At 41.7% G+C, this 23,171-nt stretch overlaps 1 protein-coding gene across 1 annotated transcript; it reads right to left on the reverse strand.

The window, feature by feature from the left end:
- Nucleotides 1-1,519: 1,519 nt before the first annotated feature.
- Nucleotides 1,520-23,094, reverse strand: gtf3c1 (general transcription factor IIIC subunit 1). Its single transcript, XM_083922084.1, has 40 exons — nt 22,712-23,094; nt 21,007-21,216; nt 20,632-20,808; nt 20,380-20,529; nt 19,127-19,223; nt 18,928-19,051; nt 18,588-18,767; nt 18,189-18,304; nt 16,768-16,820; nt 16,322-16,674; nt 16,114-16,182; nt 15,105-15,220; nt 14,876-15,000; nt 14,635-14,788; nt 13,863-13,966; nt 13,460-13,545; nt 12,838-13,146; nt 12,298-12,443; nt 11,697-11,794; nt 11,513-11,609; nt 10,886-11,069; nt 10,686-10,782; nt 10,371-10,503; nt 10,198-10,285; nt 9,827-9,903; nt 9,539-9,647; nt 9,319-9,461; nt 8,552-8,694; nt 8,385-8,469; nt 8,169-8,284; nt 8,018-8,077; nt 7,835-7,928; nt 7,159-7,331; nt 6,290-6,922; nt 4,958-5,097; nt 4,531-4,635; nt 4,151-4,443; nt 2,491-3,038; nt 2,198-2,384; nt 1,520-1,925 (listed from the first exon to the last, which is right to left on the reverse strand). The coding sequence occupies exons 1-40, from the start codon at nt 22,930-22,932 to the stop codon at nt 1,710-1,712; spliced, it is 6,609 nt and encodes a 2,202-aa protein (XP_083778210.1). The 5' UTR covers nt 22,933-23,094; the 3' UTR covers nt 1,520-1,709.
- Between the last annotated feature and the right edge of the window lie 77 nt (nt 23,095-23,171).

A 23,171-nucleotide genomic window follows, 5' to 3' on the forward strand; every position in this document is an offset into this window, starting at 1 on the left:
AATCGTGGACATATTTTAATTTGGGTTTGGAAAAGAGCAGCAGAGCGACAAGAAAGAGGTGTTTGACTTCAGTGAACTTTAAAACCTTTAAAAGGAAACCGTAGGATACTGTCAGTAATTACAAAACTACCTGAGCAGCTAAATTAGGCTACCTTTCTGCAAAAAAGAGCTTTTACACGTAAGGGAGATTGCTGTATACATTTGGACTCAAGCTACACAATTTGAGCCCCTCTTTTTACAAAGTTACCAAGTGTTTAGTGAAACAAACATTATTCCAATTTCAATATGTTTGACACCCTTTCTCTGTGCATACAGTGTGCTAGTTTTAAGATATTTCTCTGTCTACACCCCTTTAAACCACTAGTAGGGCTATGGAGGAATGATTTGATGAACAGCTCCCTGTTTAGTTTCATTCTTGTGCATGAGGACCCGAGCATTGAGGGTGATTTGACACATTCCTGCTGCCCAATTAATGCTATTCCACCGGTTGACCCTTTGATGGTGGCCCACGGACAGATGACAGGAAAGGCAGGGGAAAAGAGATCTGCTAGCTAGCAAACATAGATGTGAACAACACAAGTAGGGGTTAAAAAAAAAAAATCACACTTCAAGGCTTCAAAGATACACTCAAAACTTTTGGGTGAGAAAAATTGATTGAAAATATAATTTAGCTACAGATGAATGCATGCTGATGTTTTTAAAGAGATACTTCAGCAATTTAGTAGTGTGCTTCCCTTTTGTTCAGGGACTCAAAAGAGACAGATTCATGAAGCTCCAAAAAACGTTAGATTGCCAAAACACAAACCCCCCCCTTTTTGGAAAAGGTACGTATATGGCAAAGTCAGTTCTTATTGTTAGTAACCAAACAGTGTATTAACCAAACTTGTAAACAAGGCCCCTCCAAAGTCTGGAGGTGTTGAACACACACACAGGGAAGTGTGCACGGAGCAAACAGCCCCACACTTGCTCAGAGAAACCGTCCGCTGGATCCAACAGCACTGCATTTTTGGTAAAAGGCAGAGACGTTGCACTTTAGAGGGTCTGTGTATGAAAAACAGGATGGGAATCAGTGACAAAGCACATCTTTGTGGACTGACTTCTTCCACTGACCTGACTCGTCAGATTTTTGGTTTGTTGCGACGTGAACCTCATGTGTGATCTTGTGTCATCGTGAGAAAGTAACTCTTCTACATCCTCGCAGTAAAGACCCGTGGCCAGTCTCATCAATATGACATCATCCTCTTCTCGCATACTCAAAAAAGCGCCACACTCCAACTCATGGGAGTGACAGCCATTTGTAAAATGTGATCTGCATGCTTCTATGAAACTGGCCCCGTTCCCTCCACCAGGAATTCAAATTGCCCCGCCTGAGTCTGTAGTTTAACAGGCTCCTTTCTGGCACACACTGCTTAACATGCCCAATAATCTACATAAGACATAGTCAAGAATGCAATGTTATCGATTTTTATTATTATTTAACTATCATACAAAAACAAACCCAAAAAAAGAACTTATGTAGAAAAAAATTGTATAAAGAAATCCCTGTTCTGTAAAACCAGAAGTGAAATATGTCAAAAAAGCTCAAGACATGAAACAATATTTGGGTTTATCGACAAGGTTTGAATGTTGCTAGAACTTTTTAGGCTTGAACTTCAAAAGCCGTATGTACCGGAGGTGAACCCCGGTCAGGCCGGGTGAGATCCATGCTTTCATGGGAGGCAGTGGTTCCAGTGACGTTCGTTGGGTAACATCTGACCGAGCCGCAGGCAGCAGCTGATGGTGGGCTCATAAAACACCGTGTCTGGTTCCTCGATCTTCGCTTTCGTCTCACCGCTCGTCGTCTGGCGCGCGCAGCGGGCGAACAGCGAGGGTTTGGGAGTTTTGACCAGAGTTCTCTTCGTCAAACAGCCTATGTCGATGAGAGCCTGTGGAGGAGACCGGCACGCTAAATCATTTTTTCAATCCAAGGCAACTTACAATAAGTGTATTCAACTTGTGGGTTCAACCCCAAAAAGTGCAAGAAACAAATACATCTACTACACTTTAGTGCTTAAAGTGCAACATTTAGAGACAACAGGACATAAAGAAAGATGTTTTGGTTATTTATGGATGTAATAGACCACGGTTCAGTCTGAAGACAGGAGTTTTCAGTTTCATGAAGTTGCCCAAATGTTGCATAAAAGCCTTTTCTGTTTACCTGCACCAGCTCCAGCACCGCCATTGGCTGCAGCAAATCTTTGTAATGCTCCGCCAGTGTCTGCTGCGTGAGGCCAGGTCGGGCCATGATGTGGTAGAGAAGGCCCTCCAGCATGCCTTTACACACCTGCCGGTTCAGGTGGCCGTCGACCATGCGCCACGGCCGGCTGACGAAACTCACATTTTCACTGTGAGGATTGAAAGTTGTTGTAAGCAGGAAGGAGAAAGAGACACACGTGAGAGGGAAACACAGAAACAACTGCAATAAGATTACTAGTCACAGTCTGCACTTACTCATTATCAACTTTGACTGGTCTCGTCGGTGAAGAACACGCTTCTTTCTCTCTTTCCTCCTTTCTACTGTCCGCTCTGGTTCTAGATTTATTTCTTTTCTCAGGTTCCACCTTCTCCTGTCCCGTCTCCTGCTCTCCTTCCTCTTCAGGCTGCATCTGCTTTTCTCCCTCCTTTTCCAGGTTCAACAATTTATCTCCACTTCCGTCATCTTCCCTCTTTTCCAGCTGTTTCTCCTCATTCACTTTGTCTCTCGTTACGTCACTTGACAGCTCCTCCACGTCCCTTCCGTCTTCGCCTTCTTGTCCTTCCACAGCCAATTTTTTAGCCGGCGGTTCCTCCGGGTGCTGCCGGTCTTCTCGTCTGCATCTCATGCGCATGAAGGGGATACCGTGCTGATTCTCCAAAAAGGGCAATCTGTCAGACGAGAAGCGGGACTGGGACCACTGCTTGGAGTTTACAGTCAGCAGCCACGGATCAGCGTGCCGCAGGAGCACCCAACGGAGGCCCAAACTCCCGACTTTTAACACCTGGCCTTCTTCCTGCAACTCCTGGAGCATAAAAGGGGAAAATTAAAGATCAGGCAGAAACCCAAACAGGAATCGTACAACCAAAGATAGTCTGTGACCACGCAAAGCAGGTCTGTCAGGGTAAAGTGAAATGGACTGTGTTTGGAATTTGAAACTTTTTCAAAATAAAAAACATGAGCAAAGTGAAGTAAAGATGTTATCTGCTCTACCTTTGGCTTCATACGTTGGCATGTCCTGCTAATTAGCTTAATAATGAGTGGTTAGCTATTACAACCTCCAAGACCAAAGCCGACTCTGTCCATGGATGTTTGGTGGGGACAGACAGCTCGACATGCTTAGCAACGGTAACTCATTTGTGGAACAACAAGCTGAAATACCAAGAGGTCCCGCATCACATTTGACCATTTTCAATGACAAAGTTAGCTCCGCTGTTCTCACATATTTCATGGACACAATTGCAAAATGTTTCCAAGGACCCATCAAGTTAAATCACAAACAGAACTGTATAAAATATTTAATGCACATTTTAATTACTGTACAAAAAAATAAACAGAGTTAGAGGTCTTTTTAAGAAATCACTTTCCAGGACCATGAGTTACTAATATCAGTTCTAACTTAACACTTAGATAGGCCGGGCATTGACAAATTTAACCAGCTTGTGTTTCCAGAAACTATCGACTTGATGCCACACAATATTTCTGACTGAAAGAGTTTGCCGTTAAAATCAAAGTGAAAAATCGTACTGGGGAAAATTGTGTTTTTTTTAATCGTCATCATGACTAGATTTAGCTTCTGCTTCATTTGTGGGATAAGAAAACTGAATTACCAAGATTTCGTCTCATCAAACTTTATATTTTTCAATTACAAAGATCGTTTGGGGAAAAAAAAAGCAAATGTAGCTTAAGCTCAACTAGCTCACACCTGATAAAGCTCTCTGGTTTTAGCTGTACTGAGTGAAGTAATTGGTTAAATTGTAGTAACTATACATTTTAAATGCTTTATTTAGCGAAATTATACATTTCCATCGTATTTATATGGTAAAACAGATACAGATAAAATAAATGCCTTAGCATGATTTTAGACACATATTGTGTTGTGTCTCTGTAGGGCAGAACAGCTGTACAGGTGTTTACCTTCATGTACTGCTGCAGGCTCCTGGTGCGTCCAGACTGCGGCTCCTCCAGCTGTGAATGAGTCTGGTAGAGGTCGTGTATATCCAGGCCTTTCTCACCAGCTGCATCCAGGCTCCTCCTGAGCTGAGCACACGCTTCAATGTCCTGCGGCGTGTATCCTCTTTGCTGAGCCAAACGCTCGTCACACTCCTCCACACTGTTCGGAGAAGCTGAAGCGGGGGAGCGGGTGGAGTAGGTGAGGACTGGGGGCAGCAGGGATGGACCGCATTTAGTCAAGTCCAGTGGTGGAGCGTCTAAAGATGAAGACAAAATGAAATAAAGGAGTTATTTTCTGCAGATGAGATGGTGTTTGTAAATGTCTTTTATGTGTTGATACTCACCCTCCACACTGAACACGTGGTGAGCAGGTGTGTCGCGCAGCTGCAACCTCATGATGCACGACTCCACCACAAGGTTATCGATGGTGTTGAGCTTACGTATTTTGACTAGAACCAAAGCAAAGTCACACATTTTACAAATCTGAATAAGGCTTCAACTAAAAAAGTATTTTCAGTAGCGATGTATCTATCTTTTAAAGAAATAAATATCTATTAAGTCACTTTTTAATCGCAGAATGAAGCACCACGATAGTGAATAAGTCACGTCTATTGTCCTTTGATGTAAAAGTAAAGTGCATTGAGTCACAAGAAATAGGGATGATCTTGCTTAATTGATGTTTAACTGATAGAAAACCGAACCACTTGTACGGTTACACACAAAATATGCAGAAAACATCCACCTAAGAAAAGTAAAAGATTCAAACTCTACCTATGCCTGGGATGCAGTGTCCGCGCATCATCAGGTAGTTGGTGTGAGACGCTTGATGCGACTTCACTTCCAGTCTTTTCTTCCCCTCACACTCCTCACCGTCGTCGTCATCATCGTCCTCTTCTTCCAGAGCGGCCATACTGAAAAGACAAAAGGCATTACTATTTCTTTAACAGTATGAAACTCTATTAGCTGGTGAATCTATCACAGCGAGCAGACCGGGAGATATTTATTCAGCCTGTCGCAAATATCTGTCAAAGGTGTGGATGGTCATTTTTATGTGATTGTTGTAGCGAACCAACTCATTCTACATTCTTCTACTCATTATTTTATAGGGACAAATGCAATTTGAGCCTAAAGACGCAAATGCTTCATACATATTTGCTTTGGTCTGCTTTTACTTAACTGTTACCTCACTTGTCTAAAGTAAAGTGTCTTGACACCAGCGTTGTCATTATGTTATTCTCTGATGATTGTAAATCCTCTGAGAGCCACTTCAAGTTTAAATTACATGTGACATAAATATATAAATAAACTCCAGTAAATTAACTTTAAAGTGTAATTCCGGCGCAAAATCCCCCCATGGTCTGTTTCGGCACTTAAATACATCAAATAAACCATTGAGACAGTTTTTTTCATGTAACAGCTATTAACGGAGAAATCATGGAGAGTAGCTAAACCAGATGTGGCTAACACTGATTAGCTCGGGGCAGTACGGTGAAGGCTTTAAAACGGCTTTTTTAACCACTAATTCTGCTCAAAATAACACCAAACCTCTGCAGTAGCATGAGAAGAGTCCCTACACATTAACCGAATCACCAACAACGTAGTTAGTGAAGCCAGAGTTTATTAAAAGAGTGTTTTATAGACTTACCAACTGGCCCCTGTACCAGCTCCTCTTGTGGTAAAGTCCATTCAAGTTGATTAACAAAGTCAATCCAAAAGGAAGGAGCCCATTGGTGCTTTGTTTACTGTGTAGGGACTCTTCTGTAGGTTTGAGCAGCATTAGTGTTTAAAAAAAAGCTGTTTTATTGCCTTCACCGTACTGCCCCGATGGGAATTCTGTTTTGTAAAAGGGTCAGCTCACTCAAATTACAAGGAATCCTACTACGTAACTAGTCATGGAGATATTTGTCCAGATTATGAAATATCTGTGTTATACACATGGGTTATAAATATAATCTGAGACGTGTGCTTCCTCTCCAGGAACATGCAGGTACATTTAATTTCTTAGCAACATCTCTTCTCTTTAGAGTCCCCGTTACTCCAGACGATCTCTTCTACACTTTGAATACAATGACCGCAGTGATGTGCACACAGATTATAACTCACCTCTTGACCACATCATTGTCCACCATGGTGCTGTCCACCACCACCATCTGTTTAGGTATGGACATGTACACGCTCAGCAGTCCCAGAGACATTAGGCTGAGGGAGACCACGCAGGCCCCACCCGGAGAGCTCATAGAGAATGGCAGCATGTCGGACACATCTGGAGGCTCCTCTGATTCCGTGTTGGAGGAAGCTGGAGGCTCTTCTCTGGGTAGATGAGCGTCCGTCTGCTCGCTGCCGGATGGATCTTCGGCAGAACCGGCTGTGAGGCAGTCGGCTGGGATTTTCTGTTCATCTGTTCCGTTTGTCGCCTCAGTTTTCTCGTCGCTCACCTCCGTCAACTTCTCTTCTCCTTCCATTTTACTGTGGTCCTTCTCTCCTTCATGTGTGACGTCATCGTTTGCCTTCCCCGGTTGTTCCTCCGGCTCGGTCGGTGGTCTTCCTCCATCTTGTTTCTTTTTCTTCTGTGACCCCGTATTTTTCACTACTTCCTCGCCGTTCACGGACCTGTTCTCGGTTTCGTGGTAGAAGGTAGTGACGGGTCTGTTGTCTCCCGTCCCGTTGTCTATTAGGGTCCTCAAGAAGCGAAAGGAATCCGTGCACAGGGAGTGAGGGAAACGCCACGAAAAAAGCCTGTCAGGACGGAGAGGGAGATGGGTGGTCAGAAGGTTCTGCAATCAAACCGTATGCAGCATCCAAGAATTCAAATATTGTGTTAACAACAGACCAAATAATCCCAGGAACTAAACTCAGAGAAGCAAAAAAGTTCCTTTAGGGAATACATGTTTGTATTTCCATCACACCTGTTAGGTTTGAAAAGAGACGTGCTGAGATGCAAGTATTCTGAGTATTCACAGTAATCTGAGTACCTGTAGTAGGACTGGGATAGCTGGTAGGACATCGGCAGGATGGGCAGCGCTCGGTTCTTCTTTGGTCCAAACGGCTGACTGACACGACGGCGGTTGACCAGACCCCTCTTCCTGCACTGTATGAACACTTGGCACAGGAGCTCCTGGCTGTACTTACTGTACATGTGGAAGGTCTGAGGAAGAAGATAATCAGAAGTTTGGGTTTGTTTTTGAATCAGCGAGTGTTGAACGGGAAAAGGAGAGTGGAAACAACTAATGGACAACTTTAAAAAGCAGCTCAAGACCCACCTGTAAACACTTTGTGTACTTTCTTATTTATTTCTATTTTATGGTGTTTTACACTAGAGTTATTATGTCTGCCTTATTTTATTTATACTTAGTAAAGTCAAGACAAGTCAAGTCACCTACCTGCAGTATCCGGTCTTTATAAAGAGTAAAGATATTAGCACCTGTCTAATAGTAGTAGTAGTAATAGTAGTATTGATATTCAGTGAAATAAATGTAATCAAAACAAACAAACAAACAACAACAATTCTAAATTTAAAAAGATACCTCCTCCCCATCATTATCTATTTTCAGTCAAGTTGCAAGTCATCAGAACAATGACCAAGTCTCAAGTCCCCGTTCTGCTGATGCAAAACTAAACTTCATAAAGAAGTAAATCAGAGGGCCGTACCTGAAAGGATCTGGACGACTTCATCTGACTGTTGGCCATGGCCAGAGTGCTCTGGATCAAGTTATGTAACACGATGGCGTGAATGTCCTCTGTGCTGCAATGGGCACAAACAAACAGACAATTAACTGGTACCATAACAATTCAAACGTAGTGAATAGAAGAAAAATCTAACTGAATCCTCACCTGTTGAGATTGTCTTTCTGTGACACTCGATTCACATGCTCTATTGCCGAGACCTTATACCTGCAACGCAAGCGCACACACGCACACACATTACAAACTGCACTAAGCCGTCACTGCTAGTCTTCAGTCAGCACGTCAAACGTCTTCTTACCGTGAGAAGAGCTGTTGTTTCGTGTCAGGCATGACGGTTTCGTGGGCGCTCAGGAGAACGGCGCTGAACTTCTGCCTGAGCAGCCGGATATACTCTGAGACCGTTTTACTACAATCCTGAAACAACACATGCAGAAATATCACACAAGAAATAATGATAAGTCATCTTCAGAACCACAAAAAGAGCAACAATTATATGAACAAAACAAAAACACACATCTGGACTGTCTGGATCGGCCGGTTTCTTCTCGTCCAACAGCCTCATCAGAGGTTTGTCCTGGTACACCTCAGCCAGACAGATCCTGCAACACACAGCTGCTGATGAATAAAACGGCACATTTGTGTTAATACATACATGGGTGTGTGTTTATTATATGTACCTACCTGTAGTTCAGAAGTGTCTGGGGATTTTTGAGGATGTAACGTGTGCGTCGCCCGACAGCGACGGACGTTTTATCCTTCGCTATCTCAAACTCCGCGTGGAGCAGGTCTCTCACCACACAGTAAGGTACGAATGCCCTTTTTAACTGCAACACATTCACAATACGCTGTCACGCTTTCATCCAAACAAGTGCTCATAAAGCATCATTAGAAGACAAGGACGTCTTTTTTCTTTCTTAAAACAGTTTATGTTCATCAAAATGATTTTTGTACGTTCAAAACATCGATAATAATGTTACTGTTCGTATCATCATTTTAAAACATTTGATGAATATTATCTGTGGCTTCATCACCACCTTTTCATATTGTTTATCATTTTATATATTATAAAAATATCTGTTATAGTTGAATTCAAGGACAAAGAAACCATTAAACAACCCATAGTATTTGCTGCATTGTCATGAGGCTCATGAAAAGCTGGGGTTTTTACAGGATCAGTGCAGCAGGTGATGATAAATAAACAACAAAAAGTGGAAACTAATTAAAAGCAATATCATAAAATTATGTTCTGAGCTGTTTCTTAAAACCATCCACAAGCTGCTCGTCTTTCTTGTGGTGGGAGTTTGTTGCAAACACTAAACTTTTTGTTTTTCTATTTAATTTTACCTTTTAAAAAAGATAAAACTAAAACAAGAAAAAGAACAAAGCACGGTTTAACTGGTTTAAGTGGCCATACCCGACTGCTTTAGACAACACTTGTGTGTGCGTACCTTGCTGTTGAGCAGGTATGAGGCCACGCTGCAGAGCATCATCAGTGAGTCTTCCTGCACAGACCAGTAGACTCTCTGTCTGGTCATCCTCTTCAAAGCTCGGTGGTCTGCCTCGTCGTGGGCAGGGCCGCGTTTCTTGGGCTCTTCAAGGCAAAAACACAAATCAGTCTTCAGTCTTTAATCCATCAGTCACATGCGTGCATTTTGAAGCTCACACTACCTTTCTTCTTCTTGCGTGGGGCCTTGACAACCTCCTTTTTGCTTCTCTTCCTCTTCTGTCGCTTTCCTCCGACAACCTGCTGGTTTCTGGAAGCAGGCTCGATATCCAACTGATCACAAACACACGAAAGCAAGAAACATTGTTTTTAGCCTGACAGGTGTTTTCTATCATTTTGTCCGGCCCATTTACATCAATGAGGGGCGGCTAAATAACAGAAACACCTCTCTGTATGCTGCAATAGTGGGTAGGTGTAGTGGCATAAAAGAATACAACTGACAGGTCTCATACCTCGACAGTTTCTATCAATGGTCGCTTGGCAGCCGGTGGTCGCTTGGTAGTCACATAACGAGGTGTAGTAGTTCCACCTGTGACACACAGACGTATAAAAAGCATGTTATTGATGAGTAAGACTGTGACACTTTAAGGTTCATTTTGAAGTAAATGGTGTAACAACACATCAGATGCTAAAACCTCAAATCTGACAGCAACAACATCACAGAGACTCATTTTTAGACTCAGCCTTTCCCCTGATGTATTTTTAATGCTGAATTAAAGCAACAAGTCACCTTGTAACACGGGGCTTTGAGAGTCTCATCATGATCACACAGAGAATGTGATTCAAAAGAAAGAAATTCATCAAGCATTAAGCAGCAACTCACAAGCTTTAAGTGCAATCCTGAGAGTGTTTTTACTCAGCAGGCTCTTCAGTCGGATCTTATTCTCCTTCGACTCTGTACCACTTGGAGTCTAAAAACAACAGATACATGTGCACAAGTATTAGCTCACATTTAATACTGTCTCCGTCTGCGTGCACGTACATACTGTTACATACCGTTTTTAAAGCAAGCAGGTGGTTGGTCCACAACCAGTTGCGTTTCAGATGACCAAAGAATTCAGAGTCTAGACCTCCGGCTCCTTTACCGTCTCCTGGTATCGACCCGTCGTCACTCACTTCTCGACTGCCCCTGTGCGCGTGTGTGTGTGTGTGTACAGATACACATATACATCAGTGCTATTTAAACACACTGGTGATGAACTGCATTTATATTTCACTAACCTCTTTTCTTTCTGTCTTATACAGTATAAAGCACTTCGAATGACTTTGGTATTGTAAGGTGCTATATAAATAAACTCATACTCCACTTACTTTAGCAGGTACGCCAGTCCGACGAACACGTTACGTTCATGCACAAAGGAAGGATCATGTTCTTCCTCTGAAGCATGTCTCTTACTGCGGATTACCCCTAAAAAAATGCAAACAAAGAGAGAATGGCACATTTTTAAAAAGTGAAAAATGTACTTCTCCATAGGATTGCCAGTGCTGTGGGTGACTCTGTGTGCACATACCAAGTGGTGTGTTGAGGCAGACGCACATAAGGTCAAACCAGTAGTTTTCCACGTCTTCAGCAGTGTTTAACGTGTATTTGCGCCTCTCAAACGGTTTCTCAGGTGACTCTGTGACAAGCCAGTAGTGAGCCTCAGCGTTGGTGGTGTCAACAATGGTGGCATTACGCCTCAGGTACACAAACACCTGGATCAATGCAGTTATGGAGAAAAAATATGATAGGTGACACATGAAAAGAGAACTTAGCCTCCATTTCTTGTGACAGTCACAAATGCTGACTGCTCCCGAACTTATGTATTTTGTAATTAAGTGACCTCTGTACTCTTTTAGCCTCAGAAAACAGCAGTAACAGATTTACAATAAAAGCCGCTTTGGGTTACCATTTTTAATTTCACGTTGCATTTAACTTCTATGTTTGTATAGCATCTCTACATTTGTTATGTAATAAAAAGGAGGAAAAGACTCCAACAACATGCTGAAAATTACCTAAAAATGTTCAATTTAGACCATTTTCCATTTATTAATTAAACACCAAACATCACAAGAAAAAACGATAACGTCGGTCTTAACTTCTGTCCCTCTTTCAAACAAAAAGTGTCCTTGTAGCTTTGACAGACTTCACCGTGTACCTGGTCTTTATCCTTGAACTTCTCCACAGGACCAAACTGCAACAGACCCATGTAGACCAACTTCTGCAGGTTCTCATGAAACAAGAAGATGTATTTCCTGACGTAAAGGAACACATAGATACGTTTAGATGGCACGTATGATGTGTTTACAGAGAGAGCATGAGAGAAAGAGAAAGAAAGTCACCGTTTATAAAGCAGCTGTCTTCTCATTGAGGCGGGCAGCACTCTAATAAGATAGTGTTGCTTCACGGGGTCGTTGAGATATTCCTCCAGTCCATCCACCTGTGGACAAGTCAGCAAATGGGTGTTTATGTGCAGCACGCATCTTTTTTCATGCATTGCAAGCTGAACTATAAGAAATATGCCATCAACAATATCTCATAAATGTCTAAGGAGGCATAATGGAATTTTTATTCAGTATATTACGGCCACTTTAATATTAGGGAGATGACCTATTAGGTGTATGCCCGATACTTCGCCCACCCCTTTTCAATTATGACAAAAAATGTATGTATGTAATACGCTAACAACGGTACTACAGACTGCTGCATCAGCTGCAGTTATAACCTATCAGGCAGACTGAGACTGCACTGTTGTTAGGGTTATTAGATTTATTGTCATTTTCAGGTGAAGAAAAGTTTTATCCTTCAAAAAACCTTAATTGGCCTGAATGTTGTCTTTGACTGTGACTTTCTTTGGTTGAAGACCAGAGCTGAAAATCTCAGTAAGTGGGATGAACTGCAGAACATCATTTTAAAAAACACAAACACACTTTGTTTTCTCACCTTATAATTGATCTGAATGACCTGAATGAAGATAGAGAGCGGCAGGCAGAGGAGCAGGTCACCGACCCTCGCCCAGCCGCTGCCGAACTCCTTGTGCACACGGACAGGAGGCATGAATTTCTTCCATGAATCTTCATCGGCGAACACTATGAGAGGCAGGATATTGCAGAAAAATCAAGGCGGTTAGTTGGGAAACTGTATATATACACATAACCCAACGTGAGAGCGAAAACTCATCCTAATATTTAAAACTAGGGCCCGACCTATATGGGATTTTTGAGGCTGATACCGATTTTAGAAGGGAAAAATTCAAAGATTAGTGGATTTTAGAGCTGTAATGACAAAAGATCTTTTCTATCTTGATTGTGTACCGATAGAACTCTGCAAAGGTACTCAGGACGCTGTTTTGCAAAACAAATAACTTTATTTAAGAGGTACTGCACACTGATTCTGACAACAAAAGAAGTAAAGTCATTAGGAAACAAAATGACGACCCATTCGAAGGCACAGGTGTGCTACTACAGGAGATGATGCTCTCACCTTTCAAGTCAGAGTGAGAGTCACCAGGTGTCGATTTATCCTTCAGCTCCTCCTCTTTACTTGATGAAGTCACATCCATGTCAGTCGGTGGGTCCACAGAGTCTTTCGGATCCTGTTCCTTAGGGTCGTCTGGGTTTTGGGCACTAGGATTACAACTGTTAAGGTCTGCTGGTGTTTGAGCGGTCGACTGGGAGTCAGTGGAGGTGTTTCTCAGCGGGTGCCCGTATATCAGGTACCAGAGGTAGTTATGAACGAGACGCAGACGATGCATCTTTGGCTGGAAGCCAAAGCTCTTTCCCAATCCCCGAACTATAAAAGCAGAGGCAGAGAGAAGACGATGAACAACAACAAAGATTTAGAGGAGAAAGAAATCTGATCTTATATCAGAAGGAGATCAAAACAGTGCATATACAGTGTTAAAGAAACCAATATAGAGCAGCAAAGAGGGCAAAGAAGAAAAATCGGAAAGCATGTTTACAACTGTGAACTCAAATTCAAAAATTTAAACTTGACCCTGTATTTGTGGTAACATTTTATTTTGCTTCCTGACCGAGAGGAAAAGCCCTCCAGACAAAACATCTCCTCCCATAGTGTTGCTCTTCTAATATGCAGTGAAACAAACCTGTTGTGGGCTTGAACTCATCCACTTTCTGCGTTTCATCACACGCTTTTTGTTGTTCTCTGGCTTTCTCTTCAGCGAGCTGCAGACTGAAGGACAGAAGGAAAGACAAAAGTCAGCTGCAAAGACGGCAACGGAAATGTCTGGAAACTGGAGAGATGACAAGATTCGTAAACTTCTGGCGGCATGAGACTCTGTTGTTTATGACCAAATTACAAACCCGCTACATGATCGCGGTGTAATCCACATCATGTCCTCCCTTCCCTAAACCAAACTGAGCACTTACAGTAAGTGAGAACCTGCCTGACACAGAATCTCATGCTGTGTGATATTGTACATGTGTGACAGGGAGTTCATATGAGAAAACACCTCTATACTACTGAACTGGTATTTCTTTATTACTCACCGTACGGCCGTGTAAGAGCTGGAGATTCTGAAGCGGACCTGTTCAATAACTCGGCTCACTGCAGCATCGTTGGGCTGAATGGACGGATGAACGACCATCTCGATCTGAATGAAGAGGAACAGTGGTGGTTTGGTGTGAGGTGTATATGTGCAGCCTTTTTTGATGATTTGTCATGTTATTAAATGAGTGAATACGTGTGTTGCTAGGCATATTCTAAAGGCATTACAATATAATATTTACAATACTATCAAATATGCATAATTTCTAACAGATTATTCCTCATATAGATTGCCATAAGGATTAAGGATATATGCATGTGTGTTTACACTGTATGAATTCAGCAACTTTCAAAGGACTACAGGCTCGGGTGACCAGATGGGAGAGGGGTTGGGGGCATCAATCGGATGCATTTTGAGAGAAAAATGAATAAGTATGAATACATATTAGAGCAGGGATATTCAATTAATTTGGAATTGAGGCCGGTTGACGAAAATAATCTAAAATAAGGCGCCAGAAAATACAAGCGTCACATTAATGGATATTGTAAAACACTACAGAGACATATGAGTGCATATATTGTCTTTATTTTATCAATGTAAATAGTAGCCAAAGGCCTCAAAGTGCAACAGAATACCAGCTGATCAAAACAAGTAGTGATAGGCAAACTCAACAACAATCCTTGTTAAATGAACATACCTGTGAACCAGAGGTTTTTATTATTATTATTATTGGACTATTCCCATCACTAACAGGGTGTAATGTATGGACTTACGTTCTTGGTGATCCCATCCTGTACGACAGTGGTCCTGTAAACCTTAAGTAAGCCTTCTCTGGACAGACAGTCGACGAGCCGTGTTACAGTCTTCTTGCAGCACTTCGAGTTGACTCCGTCCTGCTTCTCGTCGTCATTGATGATCTTCTGTAGCCTGAAGAAAGACAGCATGTTGACATTTTGGTTCCCTCTCTAACTGTGGGATAAAATGCTTTTGAAATAACATTCAAGACAAACTGACAGGAAAAGACCCTCGATGATTTTCAAGCTGCCGACAGCCTCAACGATCAGGTTCTTCCTCCTCAACAGGCGGTACGTCTCATGAGACCTCTCATAATGCCTTTGGTATTTTTTACGAGGCTGGACCTGAAGGAGATGGATAGAACTGCTACCATCAGCACTCCTCTCAAAACAGCTGGAATAAAACAGTAAACAAACACGAACAATGCAAGCAACTCCATCAGACTTACCTGCGGGAGCGCGCAAACTTCTTTAACAACCACAACGTTGCCGTCTCCGTCTGAATTCAACGCCTCAGTCGGAGGCAAAGCGCTGGCGAGATTTGAGCTGGATTCTTCCTCCTCAACTTGTGATAGAAGAGACAGTTTGAATGAAATATGAGTAAACACACATAGTATACATATCCGCCATGGGGAATAAAAAACCGCCACTGCTACAAAGGTTTGTCATATTTATAATCAATATTTGTGTTAGATATAACATTTGATCTGTGAGACAATAGAGATCCAAGTCAGAGAGATGATATGGATTAATATTAATGACAAATAAAAATGTATCTTTTAATCAATATCTACCTGCAGATTAGATTAGATTCAACTTTGTTGTCGTCGTGCAGAGTACAGAGACAATAGAACGCAGTTAGCATCTAACCAGAAGTGCAAAATAAACATTTAGATTGACTGAAACGGTCTGTTGGTTTAATAGCAGAACTTCATTTTCTACAAGTTTTAAATCTCATACTGTGGCAGATTGGCACAATTTTGATTGGATGAAGAGATTATACATATATAAAAATACTGAATTATGGTTCAGTCGTAGCTCAACATCATGGCCAAATCATGTCTGCCCAAACTTCAGGTTCACTGACATGAAAAACCTGCAAATGTATTTATTTTATTAACAAAAAATCATAAACGATCATCAAAGAAGAGCCCGTCGGTGGCATGTGGATCTCTTGAGTACATTCTTTAGAGGAAATCACCATTTGTAAGCTCAAGACAAACATGTACATAGAGAGAGAGTTATTTTCTGTTAAAGTGGAAATTAGATTAGATGTGGTTTTAGGAACGTTATAAAGTAATGCTTATGACTAATGACTGGTCTGTGAGTTAATAAGAACCCGCAATAGATTCTTTATTATACTGTGACTGCGAGAGGAGTTGCTCATATTGACAAACACACAGATAATTACCTCCTGTTTGCTGCTGTAGCTTAGATAAAAGTGTGTTTGCAAATCACCTGCTGTGGGAGTGGACACTGAGTCAGGTGTGGCACTGGTCAAGGATTTGCTGCAGGTTGGTGTTTCACCTGAGGGAAGAAGAGGGACGAGACGAATAAGTGCCTATTAAACTAATACTCATTATTATTATACCATGATGACAGGTCACAGTTAGTCACAGTTATTCCTGTCTTGTGTGAAATGTGCGAAGGTTTAATGAGTACTTACTTTCATCTGGTGTGAGTTGCACGGGGAGGATCTCCGGCTGCTTCTGATTAGTTTCCGTCGTTCTTTTCCCTCCTGCTTCACCTCCCTCTCCATCCATGCCTCCATCTGCTGTATCCCCTTCTCCATCCCCACACGTCGGCCCCGCCTCCTCTGCATCCTTCTTTCCTCTTCCTGCTTTCTTTACCTTCTTTGCTGCAGGAGTTTTGGAGGTTTTTCTTGCGTTTGACGTTGACGGTGGTGTTTTAGGGGTGGGCGCTGCAGCATTTGATGTCTTTGATGCAGAAGAGTAAAGCTGCTTCTTGCGTTCCTGCTCCTTAGCAAACAGTTGGAGGTGATCACTCACACCAACGCACCTGTCGAGACAAGTAAGCAGAACAACAGTATTCGATATGATGTGGCTTTAAAATTAAGAATTTAGAAAGTTAAACTTGTTTATAGATACACACTTATGGCTGATATATTTTGTAGTCCTCTGCCGACCCTCGTCCTCCATGAATCCCTGCAGGGTGAAACACATCACACACATTAAAATGAGCAAAACGAGGAAAGGTCATCTCAGTCTCTCCACCTATAGTTTGAGATTTGCCAAAGGTGCACCACATTTTTCACACAAGCCAATCAGAGCACATTGATGTTTTAAAGGAGGATGTCTTAAAGAGACAGGTGCTATAACGTAGTGTTTCAGACAGAGGGTGAATCCATGGGAACCCTGTTGAGATATTGCAGGAGTCCAAATACCTGGGGACTATCTCTGATAACCTGCTGAGGTCGGAGACGAACACAGAGGAGATCATCAGGAGATGCCAGCAGCTGCAGTACTCGCTGAGAAAGCTCAATTGCTTCGGGGTCAGCAAAGAAATCCTCACCACTTTTCACTAATCCTAAATCAAGGGTGTCATTACATTCTCTTTCACCTGCAGAGCACGGTCAAAATCTGCTCAAAAATGATTGGGCTGCCCCTGAGAACCCTCTCCTCCCACTGTGAACAGCAGACGCTCAGATCTGCTGGCAGGATTCTGAATGACCCCTCACTCAAAAAGTGGCTTAAATCAAATCAAAAGTGCGTCCACTGGCTTGTCTGTATCATATTGCACATGACCTTTTATTTAATTTTTTTATCCTTTGTGGGTCTGGTGTCCTCCTGAGTGTGTAATGTATTGTGCGGTGTGTCTTGTCTCTTCTATTTGTATTTTTTCTATTTATTTTAGCAGGGACTACGGATGCAAATTAGCATCTTTGCTATAATCGGGCACTTTTACAGTGATACGTTGTTATCGTTGTTCATTAATGTGCACTGTCCCTAACAAATAAAGTATTGATTGATTGATTGATTGACATGCCCTGTTTCCTTCATTTGAGTGGCTGCCATCACGCCGTCGGCTTTGCTGTTCAGGTTTCAGAGGTGTCGAGCAACCTTCATCCCAAAGGCCGTTCAGCTGCCAACTCCCAACCCTCTCTAACCCGCTTCTCACCAGGTGAAGCACAAAATTAAAACAAGAACGACAAAAAAACCTCCCATGAACTGCTCCTTAACTCGGCCCACAGCCACCAGGACATTTTACTATTTAAATGTATTTATCTATCCAATTTAATAACACTAACTGCAGATCTACAATGTTCTCACTTTAAAAGTTAGTTATGTGCTGAAGAATGTGTCTGTGTTAAATGGTTGTATTGTGTTTGTCATGTCTTTTTTACTCTACATGCCTTCTTATTAACCGTCTGGGACAAATAAAGTTTTTTGAATTTAAATACAGACAGACAGCACGAGAAAAGTACGTTTTGTTTTTTAATTAAAGCATGTAAAAATGTTGAAGTGCAAACAATAGAGGTATGACCCTGAAAAATGAAAAAAATCAGCTCTCACCTTTATCACTCCATCCCTCTCGAGCCTTCGGCAGATCATACGGGACTCCAGCTTACCGACGTGCATCCTTAACCCGATACTGCGCTGGGAAATTCCCTTTTTACCGCTGGATAAAACTGCATTAAAGCAAAAAAGACACAGGCAAGAATAATTAATAAAGTAATTTGGATGAGGGGAATGTTTTTTTGGATAATTACAGTGCAATCATTAACTTCCTGGACTGTTCTTGTCGTCTCTGTCAATGAATAAGAACAATGGATTTCCGGACGGCAATGGAGAGCCCTAAATTCATTTTCTTAATACAACAGCATAAAGCTGTGCCAAATTAATCCATTTCTATTTACCTGACACAGTATCCCCGAGATCTGTTTTGTAAGCAATGATAGGAATTGAACCTACCGATGTGATAAGCCTGTGACAGGACATCTTTCTCCATGAGTCGCCCCTCCGAAGAGAGAGCTCGTCTTCTTGCTCCGGTGTCATCTTCTTCATCCTCGTCTTCATCGTCGTCATCATCAGCGACGCTCTTCCCGGTGTACTGCTTTAACAGCCTCAAACAGCGCACAAGCACTTTTTGCCCTGGAGAACAAAATGAGATGATTCGGCACATTTCAAGTCAAGTTAAACTTCATTTGTACAACACATTTAAAAGCAGCTGACGAGGTCGCGGGTACAAGCGGCCGAAAAGGGTTTTCTCTGAGGTCGGCTCATATGTATTGGTGCTTCAGTCACACGTTACCTCTTTTGTTTAAGCAGGGTCCGCCGCCGGGATTTAAGTCCTCCAGAGGGAACTGGCAATATTCAACCAACTTGGCAGATCGCATGTATTGAAATACACGTTTAAAAGTACGATCGTCCACATGCTGCAAGAAAACACACAGTTATTACCACAAAGAGAGAGGCGAGCACAACAACAACGGACACAGAGAGATACTCACAAGGTGATCTTTGAGTGTCTGCAAAGTGGCGAAGTGACCCGGTGATTGCTGGAGAAGTTTGGACACGTACTCCATCAGTATGTCATACTTAGTCCTCCTGAAAGAGTAGAGGAAAACGGAAAACTTTAAACTCAAATAGGACTGAATGATTCATCGTATTCAAACGGACAAAAAAACGTGTCAGAAACACTTGGCCCTGTGGGACGACGGTGGAAACTGAAGCAGAAACATAAACGTGTTTACACCAAAGTTCTCATCATGTTTCCGAGTGGTAGAGCAAATAGTCAGTGTGCACTTTAGATTGTGTGATTTGTTACAATACTGTTACTGACTGGAGATGAATAACATTGACATTCATTTTCCATTTACTAATGTTCTGCAGCTCTTTTTTCAGATTTGAAGTTAAAGGGAAACTTTGAGTCACTGCAGCTTGGTGTCGTTTATCTGCACGTACTGCAAAAAAAACGTTTTCCTTTAAGTCCTGATGATTATATTACTATGTTTATTGTGTTTGCAAGGCTTAAAGTTATACGCCATAATGTTCTACTGTGATTGAAGGTTTTTACAATTCAATAGCTGATCAAAGTTATTCATATCAATTCATGCATCAATTAGTGTATGCCCTACATGAAAGAGCAGTGTATATGTTGACTGTATCTAATGTTATGTTGGTTTTGCAAAAGAGCCTTTTATTGCTACTGTGAAGTGATTATTATAGAAGATAACAAACTTTAAAAAAACTTAATCGCAACTGCAATATTAGTCCAAAAAAATTAAAGTGCAATGATATTATTTCCTATATCATTCAGCCCTGAACTGCTCACAACAGTAGTGCTAACCACAGAGACAATTCTATGGTGCTAACATGCTAATGTTGAGGATGGACACGTCATTCATTTGGAAGTCACTAAAATATTGACACATTTTTTGACCAAGTTGTGGCGCTGGATGAAGAGTTAATGGATCATTAAAGTAATCCCAATTCATTCTCAAAACACAATATATCCGAACAAAATGTCATAGCAATCCATCCAATAGATTTTGAGATATTTCACACAAAAGCACAAATTAAAATGGTGTTTTGGCAAACCATCAGACTGACGTTGCCATCCCGAGAGCAACACCTAACACGGCTATAAGGTACTGAAGTTTCTACTTAACAAATTAGAGAGATTACAATAGGAGACATAGCAGGATATCCCCCACGCCCTTCTGTTTTTGTGCACAACTGCAGAAACACATAATAAACAAACCTGTTTACATGGAAGCGTTTGAGCAGCAGAAGAATGGAGTGTTGCTGTTGTACTGTTGATGACTTCAGTCGTGACACATAAGACTGCATGCTGATGAGTCCATATTTGACAAGAGACTTCCTCATGTAATGCAACTTCCGAGCGTCGATCCTGTTGGAACACAACACAGCGAACATATAAACCGCAGCTTGTAACACAGTGAACCCAGAGCAGAGACGACACTGTGCTAAATGAGCGGTACGCATCTCCTACTTGAAAGAGCATACGTGCAGATCCCTCTGCAGCTCTCCCTGCCATCGAGCTCGACCCACTCGTTCCAACACGCAGAAAGAGTCGTCGTTCAGTTTCAAATCAGGATCGCTCTCCGATCCAATCAGGGTCCTGAATCGCAGCTTCTGAGAAGCCACGACAACGAGCTTTCGGCCATATCTGAGGAGGTACGGGTTAGAGAGGAGGGAGGAAATGTAAAACATAAAGTACAGTTAAACTCTCAAATGAAATAAAATGTAGTTATCTGAATAACTTTTGTGGATTAAGACTTGATATTGTTATGCTGATATGGCTTAGTTTTGAAGTTAAACAGAAAGTGAATGTGTGTAGAATAGCTGTCAAACAAACTCTACAAACCTTTCCAAAGCCTCCTGTAAGCTGAGTAATGGGGTGAGGGACTTTGAGCGGATGTGCTTAGTGACATCTGTCCTCTCTTTGAAGACTGCACACGAGCCCTGAATCCCATCCTTGTTTTCTAGAATAATATGGATCGGGTAACAGTCTTTCCGGGTGTTATTAAACTTGGTAATTTTTTCAATGCCTGTTTCTGGGTCGATGTCTTTATATCTGAAAACACACACATGCATGCAAACATAAAATCAACATCAGGGCATCGAAACTCTCACATGAAGAGGCACATGGAACATAAACTATCCAACGAAGCACTTAATGTCTTTCCCTGAATTTGAAGTGGAACTCTCTAGAGAAGGAAAACACTCCACACACAGGATATATATCAAAGTTTCCCAGTTTCTAGAATGCAAGTGTGCAAATTGGACTTTATACAAAACCAAACTGTTGGGAACATTTCCCATAGGATATTTGGAAAAGAGCTGCAGGTATTTGTTCCCATTCAACCACTGATGGTAGGAGATAAAGCCTGGCTCACTCACCAAAGATTCCTTACTTCTTTTTAATCTGTTTCTATCAAGTCCCCACTTTATGGAAGCATCATACAAAATACCTGAAGCACCACTTTTAGATTGAACAAGATTGGGAATAGAAACCATGAACAGCCTAAGATGAAGGAAATAATGTGCATCCACATTGGTGATAGACCGATAAATTGGCAGGCTGATATTATCAGCAGATAATCGGCTGATGCGGGCTGCTGCGGTCGCAAAAGTTTTTTCCAGGCATTATTTACAGACAGGCGTCCAAAGGCAGCTCCGTGTTGCTGGAGACGCCTTTTTAAAGTTCAATAATTGTTCCTTTTCCCTTTAAAATTGAGACATGTAACATTTGTTGTCATCATTGTATAATTTGTATGATGTAAATTGAGGGAGCAAAAGTAGTTTTTGCTCCATATATCAGCTCAAGAAAATCATCAGTCCATATCGGTCATCGACCCTAAAAAAATCCATAGCGGTCGATCAATAATCCGCGTAATAGTATATCTTTCTAACAGTGTGGACTTGAGGTGACAAACCAGGAACTAGTTATTGTTGTTTAAAGGGTTAACTCAGCTAAATTACAAATACTCCTTGTAGGATCAAACTAGAGAGAAAATAAATCTCTAAATCTTAACAACAAAATACTTTTGGGGGCCTGAAAAGTGCTTGTGGTCATTAACATGAAGGTAGACAAGACATTAGAAACACTTCAAGGTAATATTGTAACCTTCATTATGGTGTGAGTTATTGCTGGGCTGTATTTGTATTAGACTGCATTCATACTAGCTGGCTGTACCTCATGCAGGGTTAGTGCAGCTTTTCCAAGATCAAATATAAGCATTTTCAAGCAGGTTCAAGGTCCATTTTCAAGATAAATCACATTAAGAGTGATGGTATTATGCTACAAACAACTTAAATTATGTTTGCAATAACAGAAGCATAAGAAATAAATCAAATTCCTATTCTATAGCTATTTGTTGTGAAGTACTTCATCCAAAATCCAAGCACTTTTCAAACCTTGCAAAGCATTTTCAAGGACTTCCAGCACCCGTGCGAACCCTGCTCATACCCCGCTGATCTGGAAGAAAATAGTCCCACTAAAAATGTTTACATCGTGGTTTGTGGATGATCTTGAAAAACCTGGTGGAGAGAAGGAGGACGTCCCTCACCTGTCAAACAGCTCAACATCTTCCCTCTCCTCCGGGAGTTGATAAAACTTCAGCTCGGTGTTGCTGATCACAGACTTCCAGAGGAGCTCCTTGGTGCCGTCGTCGAGCTTCAGGGGAAACTTGGGATTTCTGTCTTCGAGTCGTATCCACAGAGAGGGAATAGTTATCCCGTCCAGTCCCTCCAAACACACTTCATCCTCAACTGCGCTTAACGGATCCATAGCATGCTACAGACCGTGGGTGAGCTAACGAGCTAACATGCTATAAGAGCAACTAGCTAACGTAACCTAGCAACTTGTGCGCTCGTTCCGGGCTCAGAAATTCACCGGTTATTTAAATTAAATTAAAATAAAATAGAAAGATTATTCGCCTACTGAAGTTATTTCGTGTCAGAGAACTGTGTTAATTCATTAAAATAAATGAAAACAACACATTTGTTTACAAAAATACTTCCTCTAAC

Source organism: Echiichthys vipera (assembly GCF_963691815.1).
Source record: "Echiichthys vipera genome assembly, chromosome: 2".
Lineage (NCBI taxonomy): Eukaryota > Metazoa > Chordata > Actinopteri > Perciformes > Trachinidae > Echiichthys > Echiichthys vipera.

Coding starts and splice junctions, on each gene's coding strand:
- gtf3c1 (XM_083922084.1), bottom strand. CDS start 22,932: ATGGATCCGTTAAGCGCAGTTGAGGATGAAGTGTGTTTGGAGGGACTG. Junction 16,821..18,188: donor AGAGGGATGGAGTGATAAAG/GTGAGAGCTGAT, acceptor TTCACCCTGCAG/GGATTCATGGAGGACGAGGG. Junction 9,462..9,538: donor CCCACGCAAGAAGAAGAAAG/GTAGTGTGAGCT, acceptor TTTGCCTTGAAG/AGCCCAAGAAACGCGGCCCT.